Source organism: Trachurus japonicus, chromosome 9 (genome assembly GCF_045865225.1).
Source record: "Trachurus japonicus isolate A0001 chromosome 9, Traja_1.0".
NCBI lineage: Eukaryota > Metazoa > Chordata > Actinopteri > Carangiformes > Carangidae > Trachurus > Trachurus japonicus.
Window position 1 is genome coordinate 29,197,459 of NC_140915.1, and position 12,587 is coordinate 29,210,045.

The 12,587-nt window shown below is 42.4% G+C and overlaps 1 protein-coding gene across 4 annotated transcripts in view; it reads right to left on the reverse strand.

Annotated features, from left to right (window-relative positions):
* Window positions 1–541: 541 nt before the first annotated feature.
* The window catches only part of pdlim2 (PDZ and LIM domain 2 (mystique)), a 33,785-nt gene continuing 21,739 nt past the window's right edge, over window positions 542–12,587 (reverse strand). For 2 of the 4 annotated variants that reach the window (XM_085787251.1, XM_085787248.1), the window contains exons 7-10: window positions 7,476–7,594; window positions 2,959–3,107; window positions 2,177–2,291; window positions 542–1,774 (exon numbers count right to left, since the gene is read on the reverse strand). In XM_085787251.1, coding sequence (XP_085643377.1) covers window positions 1,582–1,774; window positions 2,177–2,291; window positions 2,959–3,107; window positions 7,476–7,594 — 576 coding nt within the window. In that variant the 3' untranslated portion in view covers window positions 542–1,581. The remainder of the gene's footprint in view (window positions 1,775–2,176; window positions 2,292–2,958; window positions 3,108–7,475; window positions 7,595–12,587) is intronic. The other 2 variants (XM_085787252.1, XM_085787249.1) reach the window with 1 other exon arrangement.

The following is a 12,587-nucleotide window of genomic DNA, read 5'->3' on the forward strand; positions in this document are numbered from 1 at the left end:
TATGATTCATTTTCAAACCTGTTTTTATTACATATGTAGAAACCTGAAATCAGTTACATTTTTATATGGATTTAGTTTTGAAACACTTAGATGATTTAATGGTCATAACATTTTGACAAGTTAGAGCAGGTTTGGTTGTTTACACCGTGATTTATTTAGACTTCAATATAATAGAGTATAATAGACTTCAGTGGAATAGAGTCATCATGTTATTACCAACACTTGGGTTTCACTGTTGAGTGTCAGGTGTGTCTTAATATCTATTGAAGCTAAAACAAAACTGTGTTCATTATAAAGCATCATTACCAACAAGATTTTTTTGTTTATCTATACATTATCTTTAATATATGCCACACTTCTATGACAAGGAGACAGAAATAAACTGATTTGACGCCCGTCAGGTTGTACTGTAATAATGTGTTGTGTTCCTGTGTCGTGTGGAACTGCTCCAAAATGTGATGAAACAGTGTTGATGTCCGAAAAACATTTTCCATCTCGTCTTTAGTCTTCATTGTAACACAATCATAATCACTGAAGAAGCTTCTGGTTGTGCGACTTTATTTGTAAGTGCCACATGAAATGAAGACATTATAGTGTGTCTCTGAGTATTGCTGTAACTGGACAAGTGTAATATCATAATCATCAATTCTTTTCACACCAAATGTCCTGTGCATACATTATGCATTTTAAATGGTTTATATTAGCATACAGTTCAATCACAAAAACATCAAAAAAATATTGTATATTGAATGAATCTATAGTCCCTCATAAGCATCAAAACAGCCAAACACGTCAGCAAATATGTTTTTTTTTCATAATTTTTACTCCTTAATTCTGGTTACAAAAGAAATACAGAAAAGCTCAAGAGTTTTTGGCCAAACTGTAGCGCAAATTTCGCAAACTCCTTTGAGTCTGTAATAACCTGGACCTCCTTCCCTTCTCTCTCTCTCTCTCTTTCTCCTCACTCATGCACACACACAGTCACGCACAGATGCAGGGAAGGCATGCAGAAGCCAACACACTTCTGCATGGAAAGCATACACACATACACGCCCACACACACACACACACACACACACACCCACACAGAGCGCCGTCTGTGTACAGTACATTTTGTTTTTAAATGGCATGAAGTGTAGGTGAGATTTTGGTCCCTTTATGTCAGCAGGACTTTCGAATGATTATCCAGATCCTCAGAGAGTCAGAGAGCCAGTCCTGCTGAGTTTGTCTAAAGCACTGTCGTTATGTAAATCTGGCCTTAGTACAACATAATGTGGCTTGAGTCCATGGCAGCTGTGCATCATTAGAGCTAAGATTAACCTAAGGAGACTGTGGAGGTGGGGTCTTGTGAGAAACAAAGCCCCCATTCTGATACAATTACAAGAAAGGCAAGAAAGTGAATCATAATATTGCAAAGTATAGTTAAATGTGATCAGAAAAAGGACATCCTCTGCCATATCATTGACCAGTGTCCACCTCCATGCCCCATCCCAGGGTCTGTAACGGAGTCAGATGAGGCGGGCCTTGAGGAAGACAAGGAGCCCTCGACATCCCGAGCGGGACAGATATGGAACAGCAGACTCAATGGCGAGGGGACACGGTGGCTTGGGGGGAACTACCTGGGCCTTGGTACCTCTGTTTGGCGTGCTTCTCACAGTACATCACATCTCCCACCCAAAAGTGACCTCTCATCCTCAGGTTAAGACCGCAATCTGTGCAGGTGTAGCACTCTGGGTGGCGGAAGCGGTCGTCTGTGATGCGCACGGCCTGTGTGCTGTGAAAACAGATGAATATAGTTCAGGAGAAGGCAGACACCAGAGAGAGTGAACTATTTACAATGCAAATCAGCTTGAGCGCTGCAGAGAACAGCACAGACAAAACATCACAGCTTTGTATGTTCTAGAAAAAAGTTGACACCAGAGTAAAAACATCCGCACATCAAATTCATTCAAAGTGAGACTGGTCTTGTTTTCTTCTTTATTGTAAACTAATGAATTGAGAGTGTGGTGATAACATATCTGTATCGTAATACTTAAGATGAAGGCAAACTGAACATTTGACATTTGGGAAGTGAGACAGATTTGTTTTTACTTGCTTTGCTGCAGGGAAATCACCACTGTAATTATTTCCACATCTATGTATGAGGGCAGATAACGGCAGATAACAGGAGACTTACACAATGCTGGTGCCACACTTCTCACAGGTGTGATACTTGTTGCCACCTCCTCCCACTGGTGCGGCTGGTTTAGGGACGCTGGGCGACAGTTTCCCTGGGAACCGCAGGGCTGCCTCTGGAGTCACACACACACACAGAAACACACACACACACACACACACACACACACAGACACACAGAAACATACATGAAGAGAGCAGCTCACAGAATGTGTTGACACGCTTGTGTCTCTCAGTTCGTCACATTAACACACTGTTTGTCTTCACTGCCCTCTGTCATTGGAGCGTGTTTGTGTACCTCCATTCGTCATCACTATCTATCATCACGCACAGGACACGCTTCATGAAATAGGTTTCCACACATTGGTCATTATCACGTCATGAAAGAATGTTATTACTATCTGGATTTATTTGCTCCGACATTTATCAAAGCAAAGGGGTGGGGGAAGAAAACAGATGCATTCCATGATATGCTGCTCACTAGAGGGCTGCTCTCTCCAACCAGCACAGGTGATGACCAGATGGAAGTCACTATTCATTAACTCACACATTTGACAGATGATTTCAAGATGGAGATGCGGTCAGCAAACAACTGCAGGAGATGATGTAAATCATTTGATGGACAAAGCCTGAAACCGATGCCTGATATAAATCTGTAACGCGTCCGTTGTTTTCGCTCGTCCATGTAATGTTTTCATGTTCCAAGGATTCTGATTATTAATGCCTGATTGATGCAGATGTGCTCTTTTCAACAGTGGACAACAATTGCAGAGTTCCTCTAACCTTTCTCATCAGCCTCCAGGACCTCTTGGAGCATTTTAAAGGTGTTGGACTGACGAGGCGCCGTGCGGGACTCCTTATTCTCCTGGATCATCTTGTACACCTCTGAGTCTCTGTCGAACCTCTGCATGGCAAAGTCAGAGCTCGAACTGCTGCAGAAAGAAGACGCAAATAAATTTGAATTCAATAAAATCATGAGCAGGTCAAACTCTTTGTGACGTGTTCAGTTGTAAATGTTCGTTGTGAAAGACCTGTGAGTCTGGTTTAACTGAATCCAGAGGAAATGAATCGGAGCCTGCAGCTGGCTTTAAGACTTTGACCTCCAAGCATAAAGTCTGGATTGCACACCACAGGCAAGAGGCCAAACAGAGTCCACATATCACATGTTCAACAGGATCGCCCAACTGTCCCCTTACAAGAGCTGCTGTCCTAACTGAGAAAACAGCCCCAAGGTAAAAACTAAGTGGATGTACAGTAAGGCCAACAGTTGTCTTTTTGCATGTGCAATAAGAGTGATCACATATTTTCAGCAACAGTTAAAGGAATATTCAACAAACACAAAGACCGGATAAAAAAAGCAGAGTCTTGGTCTACGAAACAGCCAAGAAACAACATGAACACTTTGCATCTTGTGGCTGTTTGTAGCCAGTCGGTGCTCAGGAGGGGGCAGGAGGTGAGAGGAAGCTCTCACCTCGGGGTAGTATAAGCTGTCAGCTCATTAAGCAATTAGCAAACAGAACAGTGGCTCCCTTTACAAGCAAATTCTTTACCCCTGGTGTGGTGGAAAAGTGGTTTTGTTTTTACTGCTTCTTCCATACTCAATGTGTGGTTGAATACCAATCCCACCCTGCTGAAGAAACACATGCATTGAAATCTGGACTGACAGATGTATTGGTAAGCTGGCAGCTCCTTCCAGAGAACATCCTTTGTCTTTGTGTATTCCTCTGAGTGTTTGCTGTCAATGGGAACCGGTTGGTCAGGTAGACGTGCGGGGCCAGGTGCGGTTTGATGGCTTCCACCTGTGACCTGTCAGCTGGAGTCAGTCAACTTAACCTGACTGACTGTCCTAGCTGTTGTCACATACGACAGACCTGCCCACAGCTGTGCTGTTAAGAATCTGCTCAGAGACAATGACCTCATCTTCACCAATGTAGATTACTTGCTACACTGATTCAACATATATACTGTAGTTACCATTGGTTTGTACTAACATACTCTAAGAACAACAACAAACAATCAATCAATCAATCAATAAGTAAATAAATAAATATATAGAGCAAGTGACTAAAACCTGGGGAATCTAGGAAACTTTTTCAGAGACTGTTTTCAACTCATGCAGGTGCCCCAGCGCTGTCTTTGTCGGGCAAACTGTTACTTCACCCTCTGATGATTCAGACAACACAGGAAGTAGTGCTGTAGATTGACATCATAATGGTGACAGAATGACAAGTAACAAAAGGAAGACAAGATTAGGACATGATTAGGGGTGTGTCAGTAAGACAATAAAGGGTCACATCATGAGAACAAGAAGCTGTCCATCACATGATGGAAGAGCAGCACAGACCTGAACCCATGGAGGTGGTTTGGGATGAACTGGACAGAGTGGTGCAAGTGAGAAAACCAACAGGTTCATCACATTTATGAAGACTACTGCAACACTGATGGGACTGATGGGACAAACCTAAACTGAAATGTTTAACTCAACAGTGTAGAAGGAACCGACTACTGGTTGAGTCAATATAGAAAAGTCGATGATTTATTAATAAGTTTACAATTTGTTAATTTTCTTACATTTGTCCTTGCTTCGATGTCAGAAACAAATATACAAATCAAATGACAACTGAGACATGAGACTGGTACTGTAGATGTAAACCTTTTAACATCACTGCACTGTATTTGGTTGTAGTATTTCGTCTGCATTTCATTCTGCAAACTTAAGTTAAACAGTGATTATGTAACTACGTAAGTACTGTAACTACGTGTACGTGTACATGTGCATGTACAAGTTTTATTTTGAGCAAATGGTGTAGCTTTTTATACACAATTCCTCAGTTCCCTGGAATGATGAGCAATTTGTCAAATTAACACAGACTTAGGTAAAGTTGAGTCACACACTTTTGTGTTAAATCTTTTGTAGTCTACAGTATTCATGAACTACAGCCATCAGCAAATACTTGGCTTCTTCCCTGGTGTTGCTCTGCCAGTTCTGGACTGCAGCACTCTTCACTTTTCGTTTCAGGCTTTTGCCTTCACTCTGTGAAACACATGCCTAGTTGAACTAAGGTCAGGTGATGGATTTGACCAGCCAAAACATTAATTGTTTTGCCAGGGAACTCCTCATGTCCTGCTTCGTTGTCTTCAAACTGGGGGGCTGTGCATGAAAAGGGCGTTTAAGTCCTGCATTGAAGAACTCTGACCTCATGGTGATAATTTTACATGAATCCCAGTGTGTAACTTTGTTCATTGAAGAGTCCTCATGAATGATCATGACTCAAACAGGAAATCGTGAACAGACGAAACCAATATGTGACTGAAACAAATGCTCATACCCTGTCCTCTGCATCACTGAACATGGATCAAATTGAAAACAGACCTCTTAAGCACACCCTGCACGTTCTCCCCATGCTCAGCTCCACCCTCAGAAATCCTTTTCCCCTTTTTGCTTCGCTCACCATCCCCTCTGACATGCATCTCAAAACAAATGGAAAGTCTAGGTCAAATGGGAGTAAAACAAACAAACAAACAAAAAAAGATGATCCGTGAGAGTGACATGCATCTGAGAAAGCAGCTGAGTGGACAAAGTCACAGTGATGGCGCATAGATTTCACAAAGCTTCAGACAACTTCAGACTAGTTTGTCATCTGGGAATCATCCTTTAAAATGTACACATCTATGCAATGTCTGCATCTGTAACAAATGTGACGCCGGGTTCCATACTCTTCCAGACTTGGCAGTAGGGAGCAACGATAACGATCTAGTCATAGCACTGACTCAAAATGCTTGTAGCCAAAACACATCTAAGATCACAAGGCTAAATTCCTTCCACATTTCTGATCCTTCCTCAGATGCAGCTCAACACCTAAACCAACCAGAACATCCTGACAAAAAAAAGATCAAAAAGATAAAACTCAAGACTCACCTCAAAAGAGAGAACAAAGAGAGGGAGCTCAACTACTCCGCACTACAACACTCTTATTATTTCTCACACTGCAAGAACAACTCAGAACATACAAGGATAAAAAAAAAAACCCAATACTAGCACACACACACGCGCTCTTAGATGCCAAGCGCACACCTCTATCTAAACCAGACTAGACAGAAAAACAAGAGTCTGACTGAAAGGTGTGCCCCTGGGCTGAAACTCATTGGCCACGCGACATAAAGGGGTGGGCAAATGGGTGTCACCGAGTCTGCGATTGGCTGTAAAGGAGCAGGGAGAGGCTTGCTGTGCAGGCTGGGGGCTCCAGACTGGGGTCCAATCAGGGGGAGAGGCAAAATCAGACTTTTTTGGCAATGTGGGGTGTTTGGATATGACTGCAGTTGCTGACACGTCATATCACTGGCCGTGTTACCCAGGAGGGAGCTGGGGCCAAAGTCAACCACCCTGCACTGTGGAAACACAGGCACCGGGCTCTCCAGCCGAGAGAGTGGACACAAAGGCTTATGTGAGAGAGACTTAAAAGAAGATTTTCATTTGTGCTGAAAGAAAAAAACAAACACCGGCCAGCAAGCCTGCCACCTGCACACTCTGAAATGAGTCAAATTACAGCTACATCACCTCATCAGAATGGGCGAAGCAGGAATAAGCAAACTGAAGTGCAGGTGGTGGACACAATATAGTGTTTCCCAGAGGCTGAAAATTCATGTAGTTGTCCACTCAGTGCAGCTGCAAAGAGCTGTGAGCACAAAGAGTCAGCTGCAACACTGCATTGCCTTCACACACTGACTGTGAAACTTTTCACTCCATTTACACCCTCAATTTCCTTTCCACACAGACCTATGAAAGGGGGGAAACAATAATGACAAATATACAAAGGAATGTTTATAGCGAAAGTCTGGTCTCTCGGATAAAGTTTCACATATGGAAAATACAGCAATAATATAACCACTGAGACAAACTACACTGAGGTTTTTTCAAGCCGATGTTGACCCTTTTTGTTCAAGCATTGTCATAGCAACAATGTGTGTGTGATTTCAAACATTACAGTACTGATACACCCATTCTGTTGTTTTGAACTCTCACACTAACTCTAATTTGTATGAAAAGACTACAAGCTTCTCGGGACTAGGTCATGTTTACTTTTGAAGACTGAATTTGTGAGTGCAACCTCTACCAGCCCATACATGCTGAGGACTGGCTGCCTGCACATTATACATTCTGTAGATAGATATGACTCTTAACTGTGTGAAAGCTGTGTGCTGTGTTGTACTGTATGTTTTCAGTGTCTGAAGAGGAAGGAGATTGATGCTGTGTTGTTTAGGTAAACTTAAGTGGTGCTTGTGATGTGACTTCTGTTTACCTGCGTCGAGGAGACATGGGAACATCCCGATCAATGGGACTCTGGGGTGAGTAACGTCCTGGTGGGGTGGGGGTTCTGCTGGACACAGAGTTACTTCTGTAGTCTGAAGGGGAGAACTCCTGTGGAGAGAGATGGGGAAAGTGTGAAAAACTTGCTGCAGCGGCTGAAAATAAGTTTGCAGTTCAAAGTGGAGTAATCTGTTGGGACCATTGATTCGTCCAAGTGCTTAGACCATGATGCAATGTTACTGTAAAAGAGTCACAAAAAGAGCTATGTTGAGCACAGAGGGAGGAATTCACCAGCACAGTGTTTCTGGACCACTGCTCCACCAAACAGTTTACTGGCACTCAACAAGTGTAGTGTCCATATCCAGGAAACTCTAAATCTGAGGAGACCGTGTGATGTGACAACTAGGAATAAAACAAAGTCCAAGACACCATCACGTAGGATATATTCAGTTAAGATCAAAAACAGAGAGATTTATCTGTACCTTAAATGAGCTCCAGATGGAGAAAAGACCACATACAGAACACTTGTTCCTTCTACTTCACCATCATCATCAGCTACATTCGACTGAAACCTGGAGAAGGGGTTTTGATTCTGAGTACAGAGCAAACAATACAGTTTGTCATCGTCGTTTGTTTGGATTTGGTGCCCTGTGCCCTCAAATAGTTTCTGTTGCATGACTCAGTTTGAGATCACTCTCAACAATTACCGCTACCTCCGTCAACATTTTTTATCTTGATTACCATTTATAACCAGAGTTGAACTTCAGTCCCACAGCTGATGGATGATAGATTATGTGGCAACAGATGTCTGGCATCGAGGCCAATGTTGTTTTGATAGCAAAGACAGGGCCAGCATGTACTTCAATGGGTTCCAGCTGCAGTGCAAAACTTACAATTATTCATGCTTGTTATAAACAGTTTCCCCCATTGTGGAACAAGAAGAGACATTCCACACAGTCAGGCCCTCATTCAGCAAAACTGAACACTTGCTGTAGCAACAGTGTAATTCAGGAAGGAAACTGTGCTTAGTCTTATGTCAAGTGACATAAATACATTTTGGCTTTTGACAGAAGAGGGCGCTGCATACCCATTAAACACAGGAGGCTCATAAACTAAGTCTCAGGAGATCTGCCAATGACATTTTTTATCGTACAGATAGGAGCACATGGTTTCAACGTTAGGAGCAAAGGTTGATTAATTCAAATTTTATTATGTTATAACAGTGCTTGAGTGAGCTACTAATGAAACTGACTATAGTTATGAGTTCTCACTCAACACTCAGCACACCTGGACCAAGTCTGCACAGCCCATAACTCAACCCAGACACTTTTACTGTCAGGAATCCCAACAAACAAACTGTTTTTGTCCACAACACTGTCTGGCATCTGACTATGTCCACCTGCAACACTGACCAGTACTGATAACAGAGAGCACACACACACACACACACATACATACACACACACACAATATTCCAACTAAGAAAATGACTCAACTAAAAAAAAAGAGAAAAAGAAAAAAGGAACAAGTCTCAAAACAGTTTCACAACTTCCGGTTTGCTGGGGTAACAAGACTATTACTTTATTTTAGGTCTGTGCACGGGCCAGGAAAACTTTTGAGTGCAAACAGCCCACACACAACTCACGAGTACAGCTTTCACACTGAAGCTCACAGAGTTTTTCTCCCTCATCTGTCACCACCTGGCATCAGTGTTACACAGGCTCTTTCCAATGGAGGATTGTCTCCACCCCACACTTTCAACCAGTGCAGGTCTGAGACTCAAGCTGGGGCTGATGTTGGGGCTCAAAGCTGACACACTGGCACTGATGGAGTCAAAGATTTGTGTGCCCGATGCCAGCACCCGCTTCCAATTCAGCAACTCTTTGAACAATGTCTCTGTTCTCAATTGAGTCCAATTTTCCTCTTCTTTCTCCTTAGTGAGTGGGCAGATTAGTGATGCGTGCCAGGAGGCCTTTACCAGAAACGATCATTGGGACGTCTCCCTGCGATTCCTCCCAGGATAAGCTGAACATAATAAGTGCAGGCTCATAAGATCACATATTCCATATCATCAGAGCACAAGAATAGAGACATCCGTGTCCTCTCCTGCTGTGAAGCAATCTCAAGGGCATATACATGATAGAGATGCATGCTTTAGGGATTCCTTCAGAAAAACCCAGTGAAGCCACACTGTATGTGTATATGAATCCACACTAATGCAAAGCAAACCTATGTTATATAAGTGTCTGGCCAGTGAGCGTGGATCTTCGGGCTCTCCAACAGCAGGAGAATTTACGGATAAAATCACAAGTCTAATCTACGAGACTCCAGAGGAATGCAATGAAGTAAAGAAAAACAAAAGGAAGGAGAGAGAAAAAACAAGCGCTCCTCTGTGACAGGGAGAATGCAGCTGTGATTGAGCTTGACCTTAGAAAGTTCAAAAAACTTCAGCAGTTCTTCCATCAACATCATCCATCCTGCACTACCTGATGCCAAAAATTTTATAGCAGTAACCATGGCATGGCTGGCAACAGCCTTAAACTGCACTCTCCAAAACATTGTGCTCTAAAATCATCACTGCTCCATTGTGAGTCTTCAACCCATTATACACGGTTGATCTCAGAGCTGCACTGTTTTTGGTCAACTGTACCATGGCAGCGCCAACAATGCATCTATGTCTCATGCACCATCAAAGCTAGGGAGGGGGAACAGGCGAGCCGGGGGAAGCCTATTATTTTGTCTTGGATGGGAGTATGGTTCAGAGATGGGAGAGACCACTGGAGAAAATCAGTCAGGTCCTCCTGGTTCCTGTGGCTGGCCAGAGGAGGAAGCTCTGATTAAAGCTGCATTGAACTGTAATCAGGGGTTCATCAGTGTTTCCGTTATTATGTACATTTTGCAGTGGTGGCCACTGCCAGAATTTCAGCTTTAGATACTTTTCCATACTATCCCACTGCATGAGCCAGCAAAAATTGGCAAGTTACAGTGAAGTTTTCTTTGGGTGAAACAGTGACGAAGTTTTGTACACTGAGGAAGGAAAGAAACAGATTCACTGGCAAAGCAGTGAAGAAAAACATCAGCTGCTGCCTCACATCCTAGCTGAAGCTGAGCGTCATGACTGGTGGTCGTCAGCTGCCACTAATTAATGTTAATCCAATGAGTCACTTCAAGTCGTACTTAAATTAAACGAGGCTGGCTGTTGTTTTGTCTCCTCTGCACAATCTGCCAATTCTTGCCAAAGACAGTTATTTTTTGGTGGTACAGTGGCCTAACAGGGTGCAGCAGCTTACGTAGTTCATACAGAGTGAGATGTCCTCTTCACAGTAATGTATTTTTTTGACTGTATTTATATACAGTGTCAACATCCTGATAGTTCTCATAAGTACAAAACTATAACACAGAGCCAGACAGATTTCCAAATCTGGTTTCCTTTTGTAACTTTGCAATAATTTCTTCTCTGTCTAAACATATCCTGTCCAAACACCTTTCATTGCACCTGAAGTTCCTTCTGCACTGCATTTTTGAATTTGCCAGAAAAAAAGGGAGTGTAGAGCTCTGGAAAGGTATAAGGGCTCTGAAATGGTGGTGCCCCTGCTGATAAAACAAATCCTAAAAGGAAACACTGTTCATTGTCAACATTCCCTATACTGTATCATTCATTAGGGCAAGTCACTGGCATGTTGAGCTCCATATGCAATAAGATATCTAGTCCACCACTTAGAGTTTTGCAATGAAGACTTCCAAAAACAAGTTATTTCTTTTGTATGCCCAGAAAACCAATTTTTTCAAGCAGCTCCTTACAGTAATATGGACAGAGGAATAAAAGACAGAAAATACTATGGTATGACATAATTTGAACAGTGGAGTATTTCATATGAGACATTTCTCCATTTGGGTTTTGTCTGTGCCTTCATTGCCAGATTCAAGTTTCTTTACAAACTTAAACACATGACACAAGTGGACTAACTCTTTTTTGTTACTGTGAGTGGTTGGATATTATAGCAATATAGTCCAAATCTTAGGTATCTCATGTTTTCAGAGACTTCAGTGATATAAATCCTTTCTTCCTGCTGGATGTGTCTGAAGCGGTACATCTGCCGCAAAGACAACAGACTAGCTGCAGAAGGTTGTGCTTAAGCCTGCTATTTATTTGATTCATGCATTCATTTTCTGAACCCGCTTCATCCCTGGCAGAGGCGAGGGGGGCTGGAGCCTATCCCAGCATGCACTGGGCGAGAGAACGAGTAAACCCTTATGTGTCAGTAAAATGCAACACTAGCAGGACTAACCTGTAAAAACAAAATTTGAAATTTCTCATGTGCTGTCCTGCTCCAAACACAAAATTGGCATTGTCAGCCAAGTGCAAATGACAGGTGCAATATGACAAGCCACGGCAAGCCACAATTCTCAAAGCTGAATATGAAGGGAGTGTCCACAATAATTGTGCCAATTTGTGAGCCATAAGATGCTCTACCAAATAGTTTCTGTCAGAGATGAATTAATTTAAATGATTGGGGATATAAAATTTAAAATCTCTTAGTATTTTCTAGTCTATTTCTTTTTTATGTGTAAAGCACCTTGGGTTGCATGTCCTTGCATGAAAAGTGCTATATAAATAAAGTTTGATTTGATTTGATTTGATTTGATTTGATTTTTTCCCTTTGTTTTCAAAAAAATGTTGCCGTTTGTTGTCTAAAAGGATTTCAAGGATCTTTAAAACAAAATGTGCTTTGCTTTATCTGACATGATCTGATTCTAGTGAATAAATGACTAAGTGTCTGGCTTCTGCTCAAGACTTGGTATTGGAGGGGGAAAAAAATGAAGCGGAGGACAAACAGTCAAAACATGCAGAAGAATGACTCAAATACCAACAAGACGCCTATGATTTGCCTCTTCAAAACACAAACAAACAGGAAATGGCGAACTGAAGTGAGGGCAGCTGTTTCAGATCAAGGGCAATGGGAGACGTTGGGGACAGTGCCAGTGGAGGAGCCTTCAGTCTGGCTCCATGCAAGCCACTCTGCATCATCATCATTACCACCCAGCAGCTTCAATTACAGGGCATGGGCCAGCAGCACACAAGAGCGATGCTTAGAGGAGCTTT